This window comes from Bombina bombina, chromosome 2 (genome assembly GCF_027579735.1).
Source record: "Bombina bombina isolate aBomBom1 chromosome 2, aBomBom1.pri, whole genome shotgun sequence".
NCBI classification, from domain to species: Eukaryota; Metazoa; Chordata; class Amphibia; order Anura; family Bombinatoridae; genus Bombina; species Bombina bombina.
Genome location: NC_069500.1, coordinates 88576194 through 88601208, shown reverse-complemented (window position 1 = coordinate 88601208; position 25015 = coordinate 88576194). Strand labels below are relative to the sequence as shown.

Genomic DNA, 25015 nt, shown 5'->3' with positions numbered 1-25015 from the left:
CTTGCAAAGTGATTTGTATGGGCCGCCCTGATGTACTTGGCGCCACAATATCACGCACCTCCTGAGCGGGAGGCGAAGGTACTGACACGTGAGGAGAGTTAGTCGGCATAACTTCCCCCTCGTTGTCTGGTGATATTCTTTTAACATATAAAGTTTGACTTTTATTCAAAGTAACATCTATACATTGAGTGCACAAATTTCTATTGGGCTCCACATTGGCCTTTAAACATAGTGAACAAACAGATTCATCTGTGTCAGACATGTTTAAACAGACTAGCAATAACACTAGCAAGCTTGGAAAAAACTTTTAAATAAATTTACAAGCTATATAAAAAACGCTACTGCGCCTTTAAGAAACATAAAAATGTGACACAGTTGAATTAACAATGAACCAAATATGTTAAGCAAAAGGATGATTAACCCCTTAATACCCAAAACGGATAACAGTTGAAATAATAAACGTTTTTATCACAGTCAAACACACTGTCACAGGTCTGCTGTGACTGATTACCTCCCTCAAAAAAAAAACTAGTTTTGGAGACCCCTGGGCTCTGTAGAGACGTCCTGGATCATGGAGGAAGAAATAGGAAGACTGTGACTAAATTTTTACTACGCAATAAAGCGCTAAAATAGGCCCCTCCCACTCATATTACAACAGTGGGGAAGCTCAGTAAACTGTTTTCATGCAGAAAAAAACGACAGCCATGTGGTAAAAATCATGCCCATAAAGTTTTATCACCAAGTACCTCAGAAAAAACGATTAACATGCCAGTAAACGTTTTTAAAATTGAAAATTATGAAGTGTTATTAATAAGCCTGCTGCTAGTCGCTTTCACTGCAGTGCAGGCTCAAATATTACATTTTGTATTGGGTATTCTATTCTAAACCATTCTAGAATAGAATACCCAATACAAAATGTATCTTGCATTAATATAATATTAATATAATTTCATTTATGATTATCCTATTCATATTTTCAATTTATAACTTTTAGGGTGTCTATTTGTGTATTTATTTAGCATTTTTATTTTTGTCGGTTTTAAGTATATCAAATAAGAGAAACAAGAAATGGTACAATTATAAATAGAGTTATTATTATCTTGGAAATTGAAATGTAAATAAATGTATGCTACAAACATTGTAAGTCCTGGATATATAAGCCCAAAATCGGTGACAATCGATCCGAAAACAATTACTAGAAAATAAAATAATCATATAGAGAAACAAAATGATGGAAATCTATCCTCTGATAGTCCGTAGTACCACCTTGCCCCTTTCCAAAATGTCTCCGTTAAACCGGAAGCACTTAGTATACCGATATCCGATCTTGCCGATAGACTGTTGTTCCTTTTTGCCCTTTCGCAAAATGGCCCCGCCAAACCGGACGTGGTAAAGAACCGGAAGCGCTAAGCACTTGGACATCCGGTTCGTCTAGCGGAAGTGCGGTAAAGCGGCAGCAGACAATCTGACAACATCCAACCCTGATTTTGGCGCAATTATAGCAAACAAACGCCCATTTCTAAAAATATAAAAGGTCAGTATTAATTTAGCCTCCACATGTCTTGAAAAAGGCCCCATCTAGAGGGCCGAAACGCGTAGACGACGACTTAGTAACAAAGATTGAGAGGCTAATTATATCCAGGACCGGGCTTTGAATGGTAAGACTATTTTCAATAGTCAATACCCCTGAAGCGCTTTTGTTTAGTGCACTTTTTTCTTTTTTAGGTGTCTGTATTCTTTTTCTAAGGAGTAGGACATTGGACCTCATCGCACTCAAGGAATCTAATCTCTAATAGACATTTCAAGGAAGTGACTTTTTTATGCCAATTTTTTGTATCTCATTAGGACTCGATTCATATCGGACTTATTATTCATTTGTCTACATTGGTTATATCAGTGTTTTACTAATTGTTATATTACATGATTTTACTTGGTTTATATCCTATATGAAGTTAATACATTGGGAAGTCTAATTATTTGAACGGACCGCTGTGTCCACAAGTTGATTGAAATACAATTTCATCGCATTTCTTTTAGTTTTTTTGAATGAGTTTATTAATTATAGCTGGTACCAGTTTAGTCTAGTTTTAGGCTTGTAAGTGGTAAACCCACCTATTTTTCACTGTATTGTATTATCGCACTTTATGCACAGAACTACCACTATATCTTGTAAGGAATTTCGATTTCTATCTTTATAATTATATTTTATTATTTTTTATCTGCATTTGATAGAAAATTAACACTTTAGACTCACAACACAGGTCTTACACTAAGAAGCAAATCCTTTATTGGATTTCTATCTTTATAATTAGATTTTATTATTTTTTATCTGCATTTTAACACTTTAGACTTATAACCAGGGGTCTTACACTAAGAAGCAAATCCTTTATTGGATTTCTGTAAAAATTTTGGTTTGTTACACTTTGTTCACGATCGTATGTTAAACTAAAGTCATTTAGATAACATCAAGAGCTGTACCAATTTAAGATAGGATTAATCAATAAATATTAGATTGTATTCATAAATTTGTATTCAAAAGGGTGGATACCCCTAAGGATTGTATTTCAATGAGTTCACCATTTCGGTTGAAATAACCTGATCTTATTGATTTTAATTATTATTTTGTTTTTTACCAACTTTTTGTAATTTTATTTTCTTTGTTTATGTTGATTCTATTAAATACATTTGTATAACAATTCGATTTTTAAATTTTGACTCCTGTGGTATATCTCAGCCAGTGGCACTCCTATATATCCCATTACCTGTGTTCTGTTCTTTAGACCTATTAGGGGGTCTTCATTATAGTGAGCAGATATCAGTCTTAGGCGCTGGTTACTTTTCTATAATAGCTCACTGACACTTCACACACACACGGACAGGCAGCTCACTGACAAGCAGCTCACTGACACTTCACACACACAATGACAAGCAGCTCACTGACACTTCACACACACACACACACACACACACACACCGAGAGGCAGCAAAAATGGTAAAATATATTTTATTAAGGCCGGATGAAGCCACCCCCGCCACGCCTGCAGCCACACCCCCATCATGCCCCCCAACCACGCCCAAATTCAAAGTGTCCAGGAATCTGCTGGGCAAAAGGTGGCAACCCTACTTATACCCCCAATGACTGGGGCACTCACCACCTCCTATGACCCAGACAAATAGAGAAGATGCTCCTCTCCGCAGACACCCGGTCAGGAATCGGAAGCGGGGGAAAAAACGTGGGGATCATGCATGACCTGCCGCTGCTAAGGAAAAAGCGCGCCATCTTAATAAAAATAAACTGTGCAGCTCTCAAAATGAAAATAACCTGTACGTTCCGTATCAGCCTAAGAGCCCAAACGTTCTTACACATAAGTAGTCGAAATCACATAACAAATATGATTAAAAACTATTACAATATGATTAAACACTATTCAATAATCCCCCTCAGAAGATATTAATTATGAGTCTGATGAGTCTGGATGGGTTCGCAGAAAGACTCTCCCTTCATATCCAGACTGTAACTTTCGTCAATGCTCTCACTGAGAGGCTGACAAGACTACTTAAAACTCCAGTTACATTTTGAAGAGTACTACCCTCCATAAGGAACTCTCCGTATCTTCTGACACTTCTCTGCTAACTTCCTGTAACGAAAGGCAAAGAATGACTGGGGTATGAGGGAAGTGGGGGAGGTATTTAAGCCTTTGGCTAGGGTGTCTTTGCCTCCTCCTGGTGGCCAGGTTCTGTATTTCCCACAAGTAAGGAATGAAGCCGCGGACTCTCCTCATATTAAGAAGGAAATATCAACTGATACATGGAGGAATGTATTTATATTGTGCATAACTTCCAGTTTTGTGACCAAGCATGGTCGCCACCTAGTCATTCCCAAATTAAAGTTTTTATTTTGACTTTACAGTCCCGTTAAATTTGTACCATGGACATTATCATCACTATTACCATTTTCTATCTATAATTTCTCTCTTACTTCTTTAAGGATAGATATCATACATACATAATAATGTATATGAGTTTCTACTAATAAAATACTCTAACAGATATTGTCATTTAAACACCTATACAATTTGTTTAATTTTTTTTTTTTATAAATGATTACATTGCAGATAAACATGGTCTTTAAAAAATTAACTCTATGGGCTTCATTTATAAAGCTGGAAATGCTGGCTCACGCTACTTAAGACTGCTGTTATTTAACATCTCCACTACCACAAGAGTTAAATATTTCTGGCCAGATCTGAGTGAGATGACTGAAAAGCAGCTGCACAAGCTAAAGGTAAGTGCCACAATGCCGGTGGACAGGTTTTTTGGACCTTTTTATAGCTATTTTTTTTCTTCTTCATGGAATTTTCTGCATCTATGTTCCCATGATTGGATTTCATGTGTAGGGGACCCTTTTTGTCTTTTCCGCTCATATTTATTTTCCCTACATTTAATTGTTGATTCTGGAAAAGGAGACGATTTTAGGTTTATGGTATTTTAGTTACCTTCTGATATGCCAGCAATTGTCTGTTTTTGTTTTTTTTATCTTTTCCAGGTTTAAATTAATGACCAATACAAATCTATCTTGTATTAATGACCAATACCAATCTATCTTTTTTATTTGCATTAAATTTGCTGAGTAAAAATCATCTTTATGAACTCAAAACACTGTAAACATTTATCAACTTTATATAGTTTGAAATTTCTTGGAATACTTACTACAGGGAAGTCGGTAACATTTGCACAACACTGAATTATATTTGACGGTCTCTCTATTATTGTGGTGTAGATTATCATGACATTAGAATATTCAGCAGCAAATCCAAGTTGAATTTTAACTCCGCATTCAAATTCGATGCACATACTTTCTGGAAGTTCTATAATTGGGAAAAAAATGAATTGGGTATCTATGCTCCTTTCTTTATACCACAATAAGAAATTTACTAAGAAATAGTTAAGCAGGTAGCTTTAAATTGTTTTAACAAAATGTACAGAGACAAATACTGAAGTAATATTTGTGTGTAATATATCTTCACCCCAATACACTAACATTATTAATGCTGATGTCCTTGTACAGTTGATCACATTTGCACATGAGTAGCAAATTCACCAATACAGTTTTGCATGCACACATCTGATCAAGTGTACATGAAGCACTCAAAAGCTTGTATTTGTTTGTCTTTTGTCTAATAGCAATTCCTAAATAAAGTAGAACGTCCAATCATTGTGCACTTTGCAGGAACACTCCATATTAGGTACAATGTCCGTCCTTTCTCTATGACAGGAGTACCCCCTTTTTTATGTATGGTGAAATGGTCATTAAAGGGCTATCTGGGGATCACATATAAGTTAAAAAAAATACAAACAAATGAGGTATAACTAATGAATTTGATATCACTGTACATACTACTACTGACATTTAAAGAGTTTGGTACAAATACACATTATTTTTATCTTATTTAGCACAATCCTGGGGTACATAAATAAAACAGTTTGTGCGTCCCTGTTCTATGTGCATGATCGAAAAATTTGTTTCGGTTCGGATCGATTCAGAGTTTTTCGAATTTCGTTTCGGATCGATTCGAATTCGGAAAACTTTGAATGAATTTGTTTCGGATTCGTTTTGGATTAATTCGGATTCGAAAAAATTCGGCTGCATTCGGTTCGGAAATACGGAATTTCGGTATGTATGCTGTGTATTAGACTAGTATTATGTACTGTATATTAGGTGTAACCCATAGCAGAGTGATATAACCTAATATACTGTACAATACTAGTGTAATCCATGGCCATCCGAATTTACCGAATAAATCTGAACTAATTCGGATTTATTCTGTAAATTCGGCAGTATTTTAATTCGGAAATTCGGATCGATCCGAATCTCCGAATTTGCCGAATTTTCCAAATTTCCGAATCGATCCGAAACAAATTGCACATGTCTAGTTTTAAATAGCATAGAAAAGTTCATATACTGCTAAGGAATATCCAAATACTGGCCCAGACCATACAGATCATGCCCCTTATTGCTCATACCACATTTGGACTACCCAGATGTTTCTACAACCCCCCATTCCATAGTACAGGATTAAAAAATGCATGTTAAAAGTATGCTAAAACTTTTAAACTAGATAAAGTGTGCATACTTTACCATTTATAGGTCTGAATTCTAAACTAGAATTGTGAAAATGATCAGTCACTTCTTCACTGTGAGAGATGCACATTATATGTTATCATACTCCAAACTAGCCATGAAGCATAATGTAATGCTATGGGCCAGCACTTATTTCACGTGGAACTTTTAAAAATATCTGCAAATATTAAACAAGGACAACCAATATTTAAATCTAAGGTACATACTTAAATTGAATTTGTTTTATAGGTTTTAGTAAATATAATGTAGGCAGTGTTCTGTATGTTACCATGTGCCTTAGCCCATTGCAGGTTTCGCACTAAGGATTCTGGGGAACATGCTGTTTGCTGTATTGGATCCGTCAAGGCTCTTTTCTCAGACAAGCTGCTGCGGATTTCCAAAGCTTGCATTCCTTTGGTGAGCTGACACCTTCCCATGTCTAAAGACAATAGCGAGGAAACATCATTACATTGTACATTTTATCACCTTGCTTTTGCTGATTTGTAATTGCTGCTCTAATTCAAATGGTTTAAGATTAAAGTTTCCCATTCATCAATGCATTTCACTGGGTTATTTTTTCAAACCCATTCCAAATAGTTTGAACGACCATTTATCTAATGCTTTACAAATGCATTCAGCTGAAACAACTGCTATGCTTGGGGTCAATTCAACATGTCTATGTCAATCAATAAAAAGATTTTATAGCAGTTTCTCAAAGGATTTTTTTGACTGTTTAAATTCTATTTACTGGACTTGTTGAAAACAAATTTTTAACTGTTTAAAGACACAGATCATAGTTGTTGGATTATGTGTTCACAACTTCTGTGTAGTTAGGATCATACTTTGTATGTTTATGTGTATCTTTTACAGATTACATTGCACTTTGTATTTCTTCTATTTAAAATAAAACTGAAAAACTGACCGCTTCAGTTTCCCAGAGAGCTTCAATACTTTCTATGCGCCCAATATGCAAAGATTCTCTACTTTCAAGAGAAATTATAGTGTAGACTTCACAGGGGCTGAACTCACTGAATTCCATAGAAAGCTCTCTGGGAAACAGAATTTCACAGGAGAGAGAACGGGTAACTGGAGACTACCTGGGGCTGATATAAAGGCTCAGTTTGCATTAATTACAAATTAAACTGAAATGTTTTCACTACAGTTTAACTTGCTTTTGCCTACAGTTTAGTATATATATTTTATTTTTATTTAAGTTAAATAAGTATATTGTAAATGTTGAGCAAACTTCACCTGCATACTGCTGGCGAGAAAAAAAAAATATTTTCTAAAATGTTTACAGCATTTCACAAGAATTGTGAGAGAGATTCAGACATACACTGGGAACTCCACTGTTTAGCGCTAGGAACTCCCCAGTCTCTCCCACTTTCTAAAGCTGTGTTTTATTTTACAATAAAGAAAGTTGTAAAAGATCCTAATTTGTTAAAGTAAAACAGAAACTTTCAAAGCATAATCAGAATTTGTAAAATCACTGCTGGCTCTAAATCTAAATGTATTTAAATACAAAATAGGAAGTGAGCTTAAATGTAATGATACTGAAAGCACCCAATCTGAAGTGTAGAGTAATATAAAATACAATGCACAAAGTGTAAGTGTAACAAAACTCTCACATCATGCAGTACAATATTGCACTGGGATTGTCTCTACTTCAAAAACAGAAATGTGAGAGATCACGCAGTGCTGGAGGGTTCCACCCTTTTTTCTTTTAGTACAGTATGGCTCAGTCATTGTATAAAAAAAAGGGGCTTCAGCACTCTTTTAAAAAGAGTGCTGAAGCCCCTTTCTTTTTTATATAAGGACTACTATATCCTTGGCATCCAACTTTTATTAGTTTAAAGAAATATAGCTCCATTGGGTCTGCACCAAACTATTTATATATCAATACTTATTGCTAAAAATTTTGTTGAGCTTGTTCTCCTGTTTGATATTTGTTTACAGTATGGCTCAGTAGTACAACATACAATATTTTTCAAAATAATAACTTTTTAAAAACAATTGTATGCACTAGGGTTGCACGGATACCATTTTTTTAAGACCGAGTACAAGTACCGATACTTTTTTTCAAATACCGATACCAATTACCGATACTTTTTTAATGTCATGACAGTTTACCAAGCACAATACAGACTAATGATTTAAGATCGCTTCTTTATAATTATGAACTGTATCTCAAAAGACATTTGGAAAAAATAAAACTGTTTTTTGTGCTTGTTGTCACAAAGTTCATAGAACATGTTTATAAATAAAATTATTACAATAACATATATTAATAAAAACAACAATAAATAACAGCTGCAGCAGCTGGGACTGGAAAGCTACAATTTAAAGGGGCGATTACTGGATGCAATTGGGTTGTAGGGTGCCTATATAACTGATAAATCTGACACTTGTACATAATACAAAGTCATATAATTTAATTCTGAAAATAATATTGAGGAAGGAGTATCGTAGTAATCCCCTTTGAGAAAAATGGGGCATTTATATTCTACTGACTCAACAGAAAATAGGGCTGGTCTTCATATTTTTCCAGGGCTGCTTTTTTTCCCAGTCAAGCCCTGGCTAAGGTTGTTCCTCAGAGTACAGAATATTTTGAGCATAATTGTGCAAGATGAGAGGCTTCCAGCTGTAAAGTAGCAGCTTTTAAAGCACTGCTCTGACGTAAAATAATACAAATAACAGCAATTTGTATTGGCAGAACAGAAGTGAACAAATTTTAGTTAAGTCTCCACTCCAGCTTAAAATGAAATGGGAACATACAGTTTGAAAAACGTCACAAGATGGTGTATGGGTAGGAATTGGAGGTATCGGTTTAAGTATCGGTGCATTTGCACGAGTACAAGTACTCATGCAAATACTTAGTATCGGTATCGGTGCAACCCTAGTATGCACCCACAACTACCCAGTGACGAATCCTCTAAAGCTTACTCAACGCATGGAACCCCTGCTAAACATAATTGCCATATACTCATACATGCAAACATACCATGGCAAGTAAGCAGGCGTGTCTTGTCTCAGCATGAAGCAGGGGACATAACATAGCAATCAAAGGAACAAGCGCAAGCCACCTCTGGTTAAATGTATTCTCACCTTCAGCAACATGGTCTAAAAGAACAGTAATCTTCTTCTCTTCTAGCAAACGCTTCTTTAAGAATTTCATAAATATCCCATTTGCTAAATCCGAGTGCTGAATTTCAAAAGCTTCTGCTCCTTGGCAACTAAAAATAGAGCACACCACATAACATTTTAACAAACTAGTTTCAGTATACTTTTTTGGCAACAAAATCGGCACAACAAATTTAACACACACAGGGCATTAATAAAGTGCAAAACTGGCCATTTTTTATTCTAAGACGATTAGGAATAATTCTATTATCTTGCGAATATGCACTACACTATGAAATGATCACAGATGCCATTTTGCATATATATATATATATATATATATATATATATATTGGGGCCTATTCATGATGTGAGCGGACATGTTCCGATATTGCTTAATTAATGTCCGCCCCAACATAAGCTGTATATATAGACTTAAACTCCTGACACTCATGGTAAACACGGCCAAAAGATACATTCCTTACAACTGGAAAAAAAACACATTACCGACATTACAGTTCTAGAGGGACAGAGTGACAGTAGCCCTAAAACTAGAACAATACCACTATACTAAAACAGGAAAGTTAGAGGAGTTTCACGATTTGTGTTTTATTTGGGAGGAATATTTACATTCCCTTAAAGACCCGATCACTCATCTTACACCCCTACCTCATAGTACCAATGCCTCATAAGGACATTTAACACCCTTTGATCACACCCTACATATTAATTCGGGATATACCTTAGGTTTTGGCCATTGCCTGGTGAAAATTATAAGATAATGGAGGACGTGTCTAATAACAATACCCCCTGGACTGGGACCCTAGTTAATAATAACCTGTGACAAGAGGAGTTATGTAACATGTGGATCTTATTTTGATGTTATTCTAGATTGCCACTGTCTTTCTTTTAAGTCAGATCCATACAATGTACCTGTTTTCCTTTTTTCTTTTTATGGCTGTATTCTTGATAATGACATGTAACATGTATACTGATCTTATTTTTTCAATAAAGTTTGTTAAAATCAAAAAAAAAAAAAAAAATACCAAGAGAATGAAGAAAATTTGATAATAGGAGTAAATTAGAAAGTTGCTTAACATTGCATGCTCTGAATCATGAAAGTTTAATTTTGACTAGACTATTCCTTTAAACTCTAACCACAATTCCTAATCCTAACCATGGACCTTACGTTCAGATCCGTAAAGATAATCAACCACAACATTTCTGCTGTTAGATCTAATGGTTAGCAAAATGTCTCCACTCCCAGGATCCTAGTTACATTATTGTGATCTGTAATCTTGTGGCTATGATATAGCACTTGAATCTCAAAAATAACTTTTTAAGACAAAATAGAAAAAAACATAATTTATGCTTACCAGATATATTCCTTTCCTTCCGGATAGGGAGAGTCCACGGCTTCATTCCTTACTGTTGGGAAATACAACACTTGGCCACCAGAGGAGGCAAAGACACCCCAGCCAAAGGCTTAAATATCCCTCCCACTTCTTCATTACCCCAGTCATTCTGCCGAGGGAAATAGGAAAAGTAGGAGAAACATTAGGGTATAATTGGTGCCAGAAGAACAAAATAAATAAATTGGTGCCAGAAGAACAAAATAAATAATAGGGGACTGCCCATAGACAAGAAAAAATGGAAGGAAAGGAATTTATCTGGTAATCATAAATTATGTTTTCCTTCCTAAGATAGGGAGAGTCCACGGCTTCATGCCTTATTGTTGGGAAAACTATACCCAAGCTTCAGAGGACACTGAATGAATAACGGGAGGGAGCAAAAAGGAAGAGGCAGACCCTATTCTGAGGGCACCACAACCTGCAAAACTTTTCTCCCGAAAGCTGCTTCAAACTTGTAACATTTTGAAAAAGTATGTAAGGAAGACCAGGTAGCCACCTTACAAATCTGATCCATAGAGGCCTCATTCTTAAAGGCCCAAGAGTAAGCCACTGCTCTAGTGGAATGAGCCGTTGTACTCTTTGGAGGACGATGTCCCGCTGTCTCATAAGCTAAGCAGATGACACTTCTTTACCCAAAAGATAGGGAAGTCAAAGTAGCCTTCTGCCCCTTACGCTTCCTCGAATAGACAACAAACAAAGAGGAAGATTATCTAAATTCCTTAGTAGCCTGAAGATACAACTTCAAGGCACAAACCACATCCAAATTGTGAAGTAAGCGTTCCTTCGATGAAGAAAGATTAGGACACAAGGAAGGAACCACATCTCCTGATTGATGTTGCAATCTGACACAACCTTAGGAAGAAAACTTAATTTAGTACGTAAAACTGCCTTATCTGCATGAAAAAGGGGGCTCAAATTGCAAAGCAGAGATCTCAAAAACTCTGCGCGCAGAGGCAATAGCCAATAAAAATAGAATCTTCAAAGATAACAATTTAATGTCAACTGAATGCAGAGGCTCAAACGGAACCTGTTGCAAAACCCGAAGAACAAGATTTAGGCTCCAAGGAGGAGCCCCAGCTCTGATCCTAATCAGAGCCTTAACAAAGGACTGCATCTAGAAGCTCAGTCAGTCTCTTGTGCAATAAAACAGACAGGGTCGAAATCTGTCCCCTCAGGGAACTAGCAGAAAGGCCTTTCTCCAGCCCATCCTGGAGAAAAGATAAGATCCTGGCAACCTTAACTCTGTGCCAGGAAAAACCACACTCTTCACACCAGAATAATTAGGTGCTCCACACATTGTGGTAGATAAGCCGAGTAACTGGTTTACGAGCTTGAATAAGAGTATCAATGACACTCTCAGAGAAATCTCTCTTGGCTAAGACTAAGCGTTCAATTTCCACGCAGTCAGCCTCAGAGAATCTAGATTTTGATGAACAAATGAACCTTGTATCAGCAGGTCTCTGTGACAAGGTGACTTCCACAGAGGAAATGAGGACATCCCCACTAGATCCATGAACCACGTCCTTCGCGGCTACGATGGAGCAATCAGGATTACTAATACCCTCTCCTGCTTGATGCAGGCCACAACTCGAGGAAGAAGCGGTAATGGAGGAAAATGATATATGAGTTTGAACCTCCAGATCACTGCTAGTGCATCTATTAGATCTGCTTGGCGATCCCTCGACCTCAACCCGTACCTGGGTAGCTTGGTATTGAGATGGGACGCCATCAGATCTATCTCTGACATCCCGTACTTGCTGCATATCTCTGCAAACACCTCGGGATGGAGAGACCATTCCCCTGGATGGAAGGATTGCCTGCTGAGAAAATCCGCCTCCCAGTTGTCCACACCCGGAATGTGGATTGCTGACAACGAACAGCTGTGGGCCTCCGCCCACTCCAGAATCTGAGATACTTCTTCCATCGCCAAGGAACTTCTCGTTCTCCCCTCATGGTTGATGTAGGCCACTGAGGTTATATTGTCTGATTGGAATCTGATAAAGTGGCCAAGCCTTCAAGGCCTTGAAGATTGCCTGAAGTTCAAAAATATTGATCGGGAGGGATGACTCTTCCTGAGTCCACAAACCCTGTGCCTTCCTGGCACCCCAAACAGCTCCCCATCCGGATAGGCTTGCGTCCATAGTCACAATCTCCCAGGATGGTCTTAAGAAGCATGTCCCTCCGGACAGATGATCTGGACAGAGCCACCAAGAGAGCGATTCTCTCGACTGGCTGTCTAATACAATCTGTTGAGACAGATCTGAATGATCACCATTCCACTGCCTCAGTATAAACAGTTGTAAAGGTCTGAGACAGAACCTGGCAAAAGGAATAATGCCCATGCAGGACACCATGACACCAATCACCTCCATACACTGAGCCACAGAGGAACTCAAGGAGGTCTGGATGGCAAGACATGCCGAAGTTAGCTTGCAACTGGTCTGTTAGAAATATCCTCATGAATATAGAGTCTATTATTGTACCCAGGAATTTCACCCTGGTACTTGGGATAAGAGAACTCTTTTCCAAGTTTATCTTCCATTCATGTGATCGAAGAAGACTGAGAAGGGACACCGAGAATTCTTCTGCAAGACGAAAGGATGGTGCTTGCATCAGAATACCGTCCAAGTATGAGGCTACTGTAATACCCTGAGTTCTGGCAATAGCTATAAGAGCCCCCAGAACTTTTGTAAAGATTCTTGGAGCAGTAGCTAGGCCAAACGGAAGGGCAATGAACTGGAAGTGCTGGTCCAGGAATGCAAACCTCAGGAACTGAAAGAGCTCCCTGTGGATTGGAACATGAAGGTAAGTGTCCTTCAGATCTATAGTGGTCATAAACTGGCCTTCCTGAATTAAAGGAAGGATGGAACTTATCGTCTCCATCTTGAAGGAAGGAACACTGAGAAATTTGTTTAAGCACTTTAGGTCCAGAATTTGGTGGAAAGTTCCCTCCTTCTTTGGGACCACAAAAAGGTTTGAATAAAACCCCAAACCTCTTTCTTCGATAGGCACCGGGACAACAACTCCTAAAGAGGATAGATCCCAAATGCACCCTAGAAAGGCATCCCTCTTTTCTAGTCTGGTGGACAGATTCGAGAGAGGGAATCTGCCCCTTGGCGGATGAGATTTGAAGCATATCTTGTATCCCTGAGATACCACCTTCAGGACCCATGGATACTGTACGTCCTTGAACCAGGCGTTTGAAAAAAGATACAGTCTGCCCCCTACATAATCGAATCCTGGATTGGGGACCACCCCTTTCAACGTCGCTTTGTTTTCGGCGGGCTTCTTATTCTGCTTGGATTTATTACAGGACTGAGCTGGCTTCCAAGTACTCTTGGATTGCTCGGGCTTGGAGGAGGATTGTTGTCATTGGGATTTTTCAGAACAAAAGGAACAAAAATTAGAAGATTTTTGCCCCTTAGACTTGTTCTTCTTATCTTGCCATAGGAAGGCACCCTTGTCACTGGTAACCATAGAAATAATGGAGTCCAGGCCTGGACCAAATAAAATCTTTCCCTTGAAGGGAAGAGAAAGGAGTCTGGACTTAAGTCATATCCGCAGACCAAGACTTCAAACAGAGCGCCCGGCGGGGTAGGACCACAAAGCCAGAGGCCTTTGCATTTAGGCAAATAATTTGCATGTTCGCATCACAGATAAAAGAATTTGCAATTCTCAGAGCTTTAATTCTGTCTTGAATATCCTTGAGGGTAGACTCCACCTCAATGAGTTCTGACAAAGAGTCGAACCAGTAGGTAGCTGCTACGGGAACTGCGGCAACTGCAGCTGCCGGTTGAAACAATAATCCCATATGTTGAAAAATCTTTCTCAGAAAGGTTTCCATTTTCTTATCCATCGGCTCTCTGAGCGAAGAACTATCTTCAAGAGGTATAGTAGTACGTTTACCAAGCGTAGAGAGAGCACCATCCACCTTAGGAATAGAGCCCCACAAATCCAGTTGAGAGTCTGGGACCAGGAACAACTTTTTAAAAGTAGACGAGGGAGAAAAGGAAGAATCAATTCTTTCCCATTCATTCTTAATAATGTTCGCCATCTTAACCGGCACAGGAAAAGTCCAAGAAACTTTCCTGTCTTTCTCTGTCTAATTTAGGTATCATAGGTTCTTCAGGCAGCGCGGCCTCTGGAACCTCTAACATAGACATAACCTCCTTTAATAAAAAACGCAAGTGCTCAATTTTAAATCCACAGCAGGATGCTTAGATGCTAAGGACTCCGACCCAGAAAGTTCATCCTCTGTAGCAACAGAGGTTAATTTATCATCGGATAACTGGGACATAACAGCTAAATCCGATAAATATTTAGATGACTCTAGGGGGCCTATTTATGAAAGGCCTGTCGGACATGATCCAACATTGCGGGTCATGTCCGACAGACCTCACTGAATGCGGAGAGCAATACGCTCTACACATTCAGCATTGCACCAGCAGCTCTTGTGACCTGCCGGTGCAACGCTGCCCCCTGCAGATTTGTGGCCAATAGGCCACTAGCAGGGGGTTGTCAATAAACCCGTATTCAATCGGGTTGAATTGCGGCTATGTCTGTCTGCCTCCTCAGAGAATGCGGACACGTTATGGAGCAGCTGTCTTTAGACCGCTGCTCCATAACTTGTGTTCCTGGCAAGTCTGAAGGCTCAGCAGAAACACGGGCCCTCAAGGTCCATACGGAGCTTGATAGATAGGCCCCTAGGTCAGGAGAGCTTTGTTTAAACTTTTCTCTTGCGTTTGTTAGAGCGATGTAATGCACATCACAAACGGCCGCAGACACCGCAGTTTGTGACTGTGTGGCAAACTCTGCCGGAAGAAGGCCCCCTTCCGGATGGAGGATTAGACGTGCTACCAGGAACTGCATGTGGAGTGGATAATGTAGCAAGGGTAGTAATCTCTCAGGACGCCAAGTCCTGAGAGGTAGACGGCTCAGAGGGACTAAGAGCCTTAGCAGGCTTGTCCCCCTTCTTAGACTTTATAACAGTGTTAAGGCAGGTGGAACATAATTGAGTGGGCAAGAAAACCACGCCCTCCTCACAAAATAAACAGGTAGGATTTAGTACAGAAGGAGCACCTTCTAACATGTCAGAGTCCTCCATAGCTCAGGTTATACCCACAGTAGGACACAAATAAAATAAAAATTATTATAGAAAACTGCACCTTTATACTCCCAATGGATGGGCCACTCACCACCTCCTAGATCCAGACAGTTAATAGAGGAAATGCTCACCTCAGGTTTAAGTCTCAGTCGGAATGGAGGAAATGAACATAGACCACACCCGGTCACATGGAGTGCAAAACTGTACTTCCCCTGTTATTACAAGTACAAAAAGTAATAGGAGCTGTGCAAAACTTTCAAAAACGAAAGTGACACTTAAAAGTGAAACCTGTTTGTTCCAGCCAAAAACACACAGTCTATCAGCCCAGGAAAAAAATCACACCAAGCAGCATGTAAATAATTAATACACTAATTAATTAACCCCAACTGTTCAATAAACCCCCTTCAGAGGATATTAACCCTGGATCCTATCAAGGTATAAAGCAGCCACACTTTGACCCTGTTATAGCGTTTTATGCGTAAAAATTTAAACAATCTTACCTCCAGGATCCATGCTGTGGAACAGAACACAGCCTCTCAAGTATGACAGTCTTATAGCAGCGCTCCTGACATGGACTTGAGTGAGAGAATACAGGCAGTGAAACTCGTCAACACTGATTGCTTAGGAGCTGTTAGCAGTAGTCTGGATGGTTTTGCAGAAAAACTTTCCCTGCATCTTCAGACTCTAACATTCATCAATACTCTTACTGAGAGGTTGACATGACTACTTAAAACTCAAGTCCTATCTCGAAGGGCAGATACCCTTTTTCATGACTCTCCAAATCTTCTGACCCTTCTCTGCCACCTCCTAATGTGATGAAAGGCAAAGAATGACTGGGGTAATGATTAAGTGGGAGGGATATTTAAGCCTTTGCCTGGGGTGTCTTTGCCTCCTCCTGGTGGCCAGGTGTTGTATTTCCCAACAGTATGGAATGAAGCCGTGGACTCTCCCTATCTTAGGAAGGAAAAGATTGTTTTGTCTATCAGTCATTGATACAAAAAATCTGTATTTCTGTGTAGGAATAGTTTTACTATTAGTAGAATTTTATTTCTGAGTTTATTTATATAAATACCACATTGTTTTTTTATAAGCTTCTCTACATAACTTGCAGTAGCATTTACATTTTCAGAAATGGTTAATACAGTCAACAGTGCAAAACCAAACATGTAACAGATGTGCCAAGATCTGCTTGTAATCCTTAAAACTAAAGCCTCATTGATCACATTCACAGCAAGAATTTTCATTCACTTGTACATCACTGAAATTTAGGTGACTTCTGATGGAGACACGTGACAGTATTGCTAAATGTTTCCCACAGTGATATTATGGTTACAGAGCAAACTAACAAAATAGATTAATGGAATGTGGGAAGCCTAAAGACAGTACGCTACAGCTGATATTGCTGTGTTATTGCTCTAATAAGGACAAAGAGAACGATCAACCAGCTGTAACATTAGTATATTGAACTTGGAACAGAAGGAATATTCTGTAGTGATAAAATAATCTGTTAAGTACTTTGGTTAATGTCAAGTCCAGTAAAAGACATAGAAGTGAGGTAACTTCTACAGAAATTTAAAAGGTTAAAAAGAACACCAAAAATAATTTCTCTGGCATAATGTAACTATAATGTACTTAAAAGTTGCCAGACTTGAAATTCACAAGAGTGCAATGTCACATTGTATCACTGCCTGGCAAGGCAATTTATTTGTTTACAGGTTTTTGACTGTGCCGCATAATTTTTCCATGCCACAATGTCTTACGTTATTAATCTAATGCTGTATAGTTGCCTGACACTCGGCTAGATTTAGAGTTTTGTCGGTAACGACCCGCGTAGCTAACGCTGGCTTTTTTCTGGCCGCACCTTTTAAATAACTCTGGTATTGAGAGTCCACAGAATGGCTGCGTTAGGCTCCAAAAAAGGAGCGTAGAGCATATTTAAAGCAACTTCAACTCTCGATACCAGAGTTGCTTACGGACGCGGCCAGCTTCAAAAACGTGCTCGTGCTGTTTGAGCTGAAAAAAAACCTAACACCTGCAAAAAAGCCGCGTTCAGCTCCTAACGCAGCCCCATTGTTTGCTATGGGGAAACACTTCCTACGTCTGCACCTAACACTCTAACATGTACCCCGAGTCTAAACACCCCTAACCTTACACTTATTAACCCCTAATCTGCCGCCCCCGCTATCGCTGACCCCTGCATATTATTTTTAACCCCTAATCTGCCGCTCCGTACACCCCCGCCACCTACATTATCCCTATGTACCCCTAATCTGCTGCCCTAACATCGCCGACCCCTATATTATATTTATTAACCCCTAATCTGCCGCCCCCAACATCGCCTCCACCTAACTACACTTATTAACCCCTAATCTACCGACCGGACCTGAGCGCTACTATAATAAATGTATTAACCCCTAATCCGCCTCACTCCCGCCTCAATAACCCTATAATAAATAGTATTAACCCCTAATCTGCCCTCCCTAACACTGCCGACACCTAACTTCAAGTATTAACCCCTAATCTGCCGACAGGAGCTCACCGCTATTCTAATAAATGTATTAACCCCTAAAGCTAAGTCTAACCCTAACACTAACAAGTTAAATATAATTTAAATCTAACAAAATAAATTAACTCTTATTAAATAAATTATTCCTATTTAAAGCTAAATACTTACCTGAAAAATAAATCCTAATATAGCTACAATATAAATTATAATTATATTATAGCTATTTTAGGATTTATATTTATTTTACAGGCAACTTTGTATTTATTTTAACCAGGTACAATAGCTATTAAATAGTTAAGAACTATTTAATAGCTAAAATAGTTAAAATAATTACAAAATTACCTGTAAAATAAATCCTAACCTAAGTTACAATTAAACCTAACACTACACTATCAATAAATTAATTAAATAAAATACCTACAATTACCTACAATTAAACCTAACACTACACTATTAATAAATTAATTAAATACAATATCTACAAATAAATACAATGAAATAAACTAACTAAAGTACAAAAAATAAAAAAGAACTAAGTTACAAAAAATAAAAAAATATTTACAAACATTAGAAAAAAATTACAATTTTAAACTAATTACACCTACTCTAAGCCCCCTAATAAAATAACAAAGACCCCCAAAATAAAAAAATGCCGTACCCTATTCTAAATTACAAAAGTTCAAAGCTCTTTTACCTTACCAGCCCTGAACAGGGCCCTTTGCGGGCATGCCCCAAAGAATTCAGCTCTTTTGCCTGTAAAAAAAAACACATACAATACCCCCCCCAACATTACAACCCACTACCCACATACCCCTAATCTAACCCAAACCCCCCTTAAATAAACCTAACACTAAGCCCCTGAAGATCTTCCTACCTTATCTTCACCATACCAGGTTCACCGATCAATCCAGAAGAGCTCCTCCGATGTCGTGATCCAAGCCCAAGCGGGGGGCTGAAGAGGTCCATGATCCGGCTGAAGTCTTCATCCAAGCGGGAGCTGAAGAGGTCCATGATCCGGCTGAAGTCTTCTATCAACGGCATCTTCAATCTTCTTTCTTCAGGATCCGTGTTCATCCCGCTGACGCGGAACATCCATCTTCACCGACGACTTCCCGACGAATGACGGTTTTCCTACCTTAATTCCGATTGGCTGATAGAATCCTATCAGCCAATCGGAATTCGAGGGACGCCATCTTGGATGACGTCCCTTAAAGGAACCGTCATTCGTCGGGAAGTCGTCGGAAGAAGAAGATGGGTCCGCGGTGGAGGTCTTCAAGATGGAGCCGGTCGTCATCGGATGAAGATAGAAGATGCCGCTTGGATCAAGATGGTTGCCGGTCCGGATCGCCTCTTCTTCCCGGATAGGATGAAGACTTTGGAGCCTCTTCTGGACCTCTTCAGCCGCCGGATGATGGATGTCTAGCCCACGCTTGGGCTTGGATGAAGATTTAGGAGCCTGCAACGATCGGTGATACCTGGCATGGTGAAGACAAGGTAGGAAGATCTTCAGGGGCTTAGTGTTAGGTTTATTTAAGGGGGGTTTGGGTTAGATTAGGGGTATGTGGGTGGTGGGTTGTAATGTTGGGGGGGGTATTGTATGTGTTTTTTTTACAGGCAAAAGAGCTGAATTCTTTGGGGCATGCCCCGCAAAGGGCCCTGTTCAGGGCTGGTAAGGTAAAAGAGCTTTGAACTTTTGTAATTTAGAATAGGGTAGGGCATTTTTTTTATTTTGGGGGTCTTTGTTATTTTATTAGGGGGCTTAGAGTAGGTGTAATTAGTTTAAAATTGTTGTAATATTTTTCTGATGTTTGTAAATATTTTTTTATTTTTTGTAACTTAGTTCTTTTTTATTTTTTGTACTTTAGTTAGTTTATTTCATTGTATTTATTTGTAGATATTGTATTTAATTAATGTATTGATAGTGTAGTGTTAGGTTTAATTGTAGGTAATTGTAGGTATTTTATTTAATTTATTTATTGATAGTGTAGTGTTAGGTTTAATTGTAACTTAGGTTAGGATTTATTTTACAGGTAATTTTGTAATTATTTTAACTATTTTAGCTATTAAATAGTTCTTAACTATTTAATAGCTATTGTACCTGGTTAAAATAAATACAAAGTTGCCTGTAAAATAAATATAAATCCTAAAATAGCTAAGATATAATTATAATTTATATTGTAGCTATATTAGGATTTATTTTACAGGTAAGTATTTAGATTTAAATAGGAATAATTTATTTAATAAGAGTTAATTTATTTCGTTAGATAAAAATTATATTTAACTTAGGGGGGTGTTAGTGTTAGGGTTAGACTTAGCTTTAGGGGTTAATACATTTATTAGAATAGCGGTGAGCTCCAGTCGGCAGATTAGGGGTTAATACTTGAAGTTAGGTGTCGGCGATGTTAGGGAGGGCAGATTAGGGGTTAATACTATTTATTATAGGGTTATTGAGGCGGGAGTGAGGCGGATTAGGGGTTAATAACTTTATTATAGTAGCGGTGAGATCCGCTCGGCAGATTAGGGGTTAATAAGTGTAGGCAGGTGGAGGCGACGTTGAGGGGGGCAGATTAGGGGTTAATAAATATAATATAGGGGTCGGCGGTGTTAGGGGCAGCAGATTAGGGGTACATAGCTATAATGTAGGTGGCGGCTCTTTGCGGTCGGCAGATTAGGGGTTAATTATTGTAGGTAGCTGGCGGCGACGTTGTGGGGGGCAGGTTAGGGGTTAATAAATATAATATAGGGGTCGGCGGTGTTAGGGGCAGCAGATTAGGGGTACATAAGTATAACGTAGGTGGCAGTCGGCAGATTAGGGGTTACAAAATTTAATCGAGTGGCGGAGATGTGGGGGGACCTCGGTTTAGGGGTACATAGGTAGTTTATGGGTGTTAGTGTACTTTAGTTAAAAGCTTTATGAACCGGCGTTAGCCCAGAAAGCTCTTAACTACTGACTTTTTTCTGCGGCTGGAGTTTTGTCGTTAGATTTCTAACACTCACTTCAGACACGACTCTAAATACCGGCGTTAGAAAGATCCCATTGAAAAGATAGGATACGCAATTGACGTAAGGGGATCTGCGGTATGGAAAAGTCGCGGCTGAAAAGTGAGCGTTAGACCCTTTCCTGACTGACTCCAAATACCGGCGGTAGCCTAAAACCAGCGTTAGGAGCCTCTAACGCTGGTTTTCACGGCTACTGCCAAACTCTAAATCTAGGCCACTGTGATTTGTTTGTTTATGGGTTTTACTATTTTTGCTTAATTTTTCCACGTTGCAATTGTTTTTTTGTTTTTTTGCTGCAGGGTTGTTGAGCATGCAACCAATGGCAAACTACAATGAATGGGCACCAAACCACATACAATGCCCAACCAAACAGATGCTGTACGTATATAATGACCTAGTGGCAAAAAATGATTTGAGCTATTTGCAACATGAAAACATTTTGACACAAAATTAAAACCCAACATATCTTGTTGCCAGACAATGATACAACACAACACAATTTCACATATGATGACTAACCATTTATATCTTACTTACGTGGCGTATCCAAAAACAATGTTTGCAGTGACCTTGAGGCTCTCTGGAATTACGATGGTGTCATCATATTGATTCCTAAAAAAAAAATATTATAAGCGCAAGATGAAATACAAAGCAGGATTTCTGCTACCTGCAATTAAAATCAAATGTTATTCAGGACAGATACGTATTGGCCTAGATTCATAGACAATTGTGAGGCTGCCAAGTGGCCACACTGTAAAGGAAACATTGTGTAGGAAATGAATTTAACTTCGCTTTACCTCCATTTGCCAGCATTTTGTTACACTTTTTCTGCCATTAATATCTATAGTTGCGTGAGGCGCCCTATCTATACGATATCTCCCACATCAAACGAGAAACGCTAGTATTGGGGAAAAGCAGCACAACTCATAACTTGGTTTATGTAAATATTTGCATTGTCTGTTTTGTTTAATTGGTCTTTCTGGAGAGAACTGTATCTTCAGGGGCTGGCCATGGGTTGTCAGGGGCCGGCCATGGGCCTTTTAGAGGTGTGGTCAGGAATTTTTATCTACACTTTAGCCCAGCATGAGGAATTCATAAAGACTCTGTTGTCCTTGTGCAGTATCTAGTTTCATAAATGGGTTTTATTGAATCTATACCCTTATCAGATCCCAAAGGATTAGTTATTTACTTAAACAATCATTTATCACAAAGACGTAGTGCAGAGATTAGACAAACTTTTGCAAATGTAAAAAATAATCTAAAAACAAATTGACTTGGCTATTACATGCCATGCAATTCCCACCCCACACTTGACCAGATTACGAGTGGAACGCAAATTAACGCTTCAGCTTGAGCATTAATTGTGCTAGAAGTAAGCTTTTTGCGCTTGTCGGGTTGCACTCATAATACAAGTGCAAAGAAAACTATTTATGCTCTTGCGCTAACCAGACAAGAGCAAAAAGTAGGAGTTAGAATAATGCGTGTGTGTTCACGTATTCCCCCATAGAAGTCAATGGAAAAAAAAAAAGTGGAAAAAAACACCCCACTCTACATATATCTGATGTTTTTTGGTACAATATATATCTATACCTATATATTCATGATTAAATATATATATATATATATATATATATATATAGGCAGTCCCCAGGTTATGAACAAGATAGGTTCTGTAGGTTTGTTCTTAAGTTGCATTTGTATGTAAGTTGGAACAGGCACTTTTTTTAGGTGAAACTCTAGCCAAAAATTTTTTTAGTTTTGGATAGCAAAGGGAAAAGTTTGTTTTGCTATCTGTGCCCCTGTTCAGACAATTTCACATAACTTTCTGTCCTTGTGAAAATTGGATTTTGAGTATTTTGGGTTATCCTGGAAAGAAAGATTGTCGATAAAGCTCTATTTTCTCTGTTTGTAAGTATGAGTTGTACTTAAGTCGGATGTCTGTAACCCGGGGACTGCCTGTATATATATATATATATATATATATATATACACACGGATATATATAGGAATATCTATTTATAAATACATAGGACATATTCTGCTATGTGCAGAACATTGGAATGTGAAATATTTCCAGTAAATACAACGTTAAAACCTTTATTAGAAATCAATATTGCATAAATATTCTTTAACATGTTTTCCTCTACTTAACTGCAAAGGGCTCCAATGAACTTGTGTGTGTGTATGTATGTATATATATATATATATATATATATATATATATATATATATATATATATATATATACATACATACATACATACATACACACATACATACATACATATACACACACAAATACATCTTTTGACATGTATATGTATGTATCTCAATGTTAAAGTCCTTTGCCTGTCTTTTTTTTTTCTAACACGTGTATTGGGCAACTTTTTTATTTTGTGAAACAGAAACCAGAGCTCTGAAGTCACAGTAATCATTCTAGCATAAATCACGATTGTGCTCAAGTAATCAAGTTTACTTTCGAATTGTATTTCCAAGGGTAAGGCAGACAAGCACAAACCCCTGGGATAAACCCCTTATCGCAAACATTTGCACTCCACTCGTAATCTGGCCCACTATGGGCTCATTGTACTAAGTAGTGTAAGCTGATTTTAAGCCCTTGCGGAGCCTTCTTTCCACAACCTTAAAAGCAGTAGTCACCAGACTCCTGCTTCTTACACTCTCCACCACCTCTGAGATAGCGTATTGAAATTACCATGAACACACTTGCTCGGGGTGATTGACAGGCCCTTCTTAAATGAGAGTTGGGAGCGGCATTACACACCCAAGAGTGTGTAATGAGACATCCGGGCAACAGGCCCTGTTCGATGTAAAGCCAGGCAGCTAGGTTCTTAAGTTGAGCAGAGAAGAATAGCGGCCGCAGCTCTCGGCATATGACCATACAACCCGGAAATCAATCACACAAAGGGGTAAGCAGAAATCTTCCGTCGCCCGGAGTGCCGTAGCCAAAGCGGTGGATAAATCTGAAGTAATTAGAAATAGACAAGAGGGACCGCAGGCACTACTCCAAAGCCCAAAAGGTATAAAATCCAGAAAATACTTTATTCGAACATGTTACAAAGAGCAGACAGACATGGCAGGACAGGTATACAAACAGTCTGAAGTGTTTGCGCCCCCTCACGCGTCAGACTGTTTGTATACCTGTCCTGCCATGTCTGTCTGCTCTTTTTAACATGTTCTAATAAAGTTTTTTCTGGATTTTATACCTTCTGGACGTTGGAGTAGTGCCTGCCGTCCCTCTTGTCTATACTCAAGTTGAGCACCTTGTCCACTCCAACCTTATTACACAAAGCCCTATGTATTGATGTCTTTGTTAATTATTCTCATATTACACCAGATTTCTTTAATTCATTCAATGATTCATTGCCTCCAATGATAAACTTTATATATTTAAAAATAACAAACAATTGTGGGATGAATAATACTTACACTGTGAAACAGTAGGGAACATTTTCTATTTTTTATAACTGCATATTATAATATTAATCTCCACAATAACTCAGATTTTTAATTGTTGTTAACAAAATTACTACATAAATTTAAACATGTGTGTAGTTTAATATAAAATAAATAACATTAGTGACACTTCTATCTGGTAATTTCTGAAATACAGAAGATACAGATACAGCCTGCAGAGACTCAATAAATATCCGCGGCTCATCAATGAACTGTACTGCCCTTGCATTAGATTATAAACCACAGAATCTTCCTGAGGAAAAGGCAATGTTTGTAAT

General features: G+C 38.4%; 1 protein-coding gene across 2 annotated transcripts in view; it reads right to left on the bottom strand.

Annotated features, from left to right (window-relative positions):
* MALT1 (MALT1 paracaspase) overlaps nucleotides 1–25015 on the bottom strand; it is a 259374-nt gene that overhangs the window by 54106 nt on the left and 180253 nt on the right. For both annotated transcript variants that reach the window (XM_053701166.1, XM_053701168.1), the window contains 4 exons: nucleotides 21801–21875; nucleotides 9227–9354; nucleotides 6411–6560; nucleotides 4711–4868 (listed from right to left, as the gene is read on the bottom strand). In XM_053701166.1, coding sequence (XP_053557141.1) covers nucleotides 4711–4868; nucleotides 6411–6560; nucleotides 9227–9354; nucleotides 21801–21875 — 511 coding nt within the window. The remainder of the gene's footprint in view (nucleotides 1–4710; nucleotides 4869–6410; nucleotides 6561–9226; nucleotides 9355–21800; nucleotides 21876–25015) is intronic.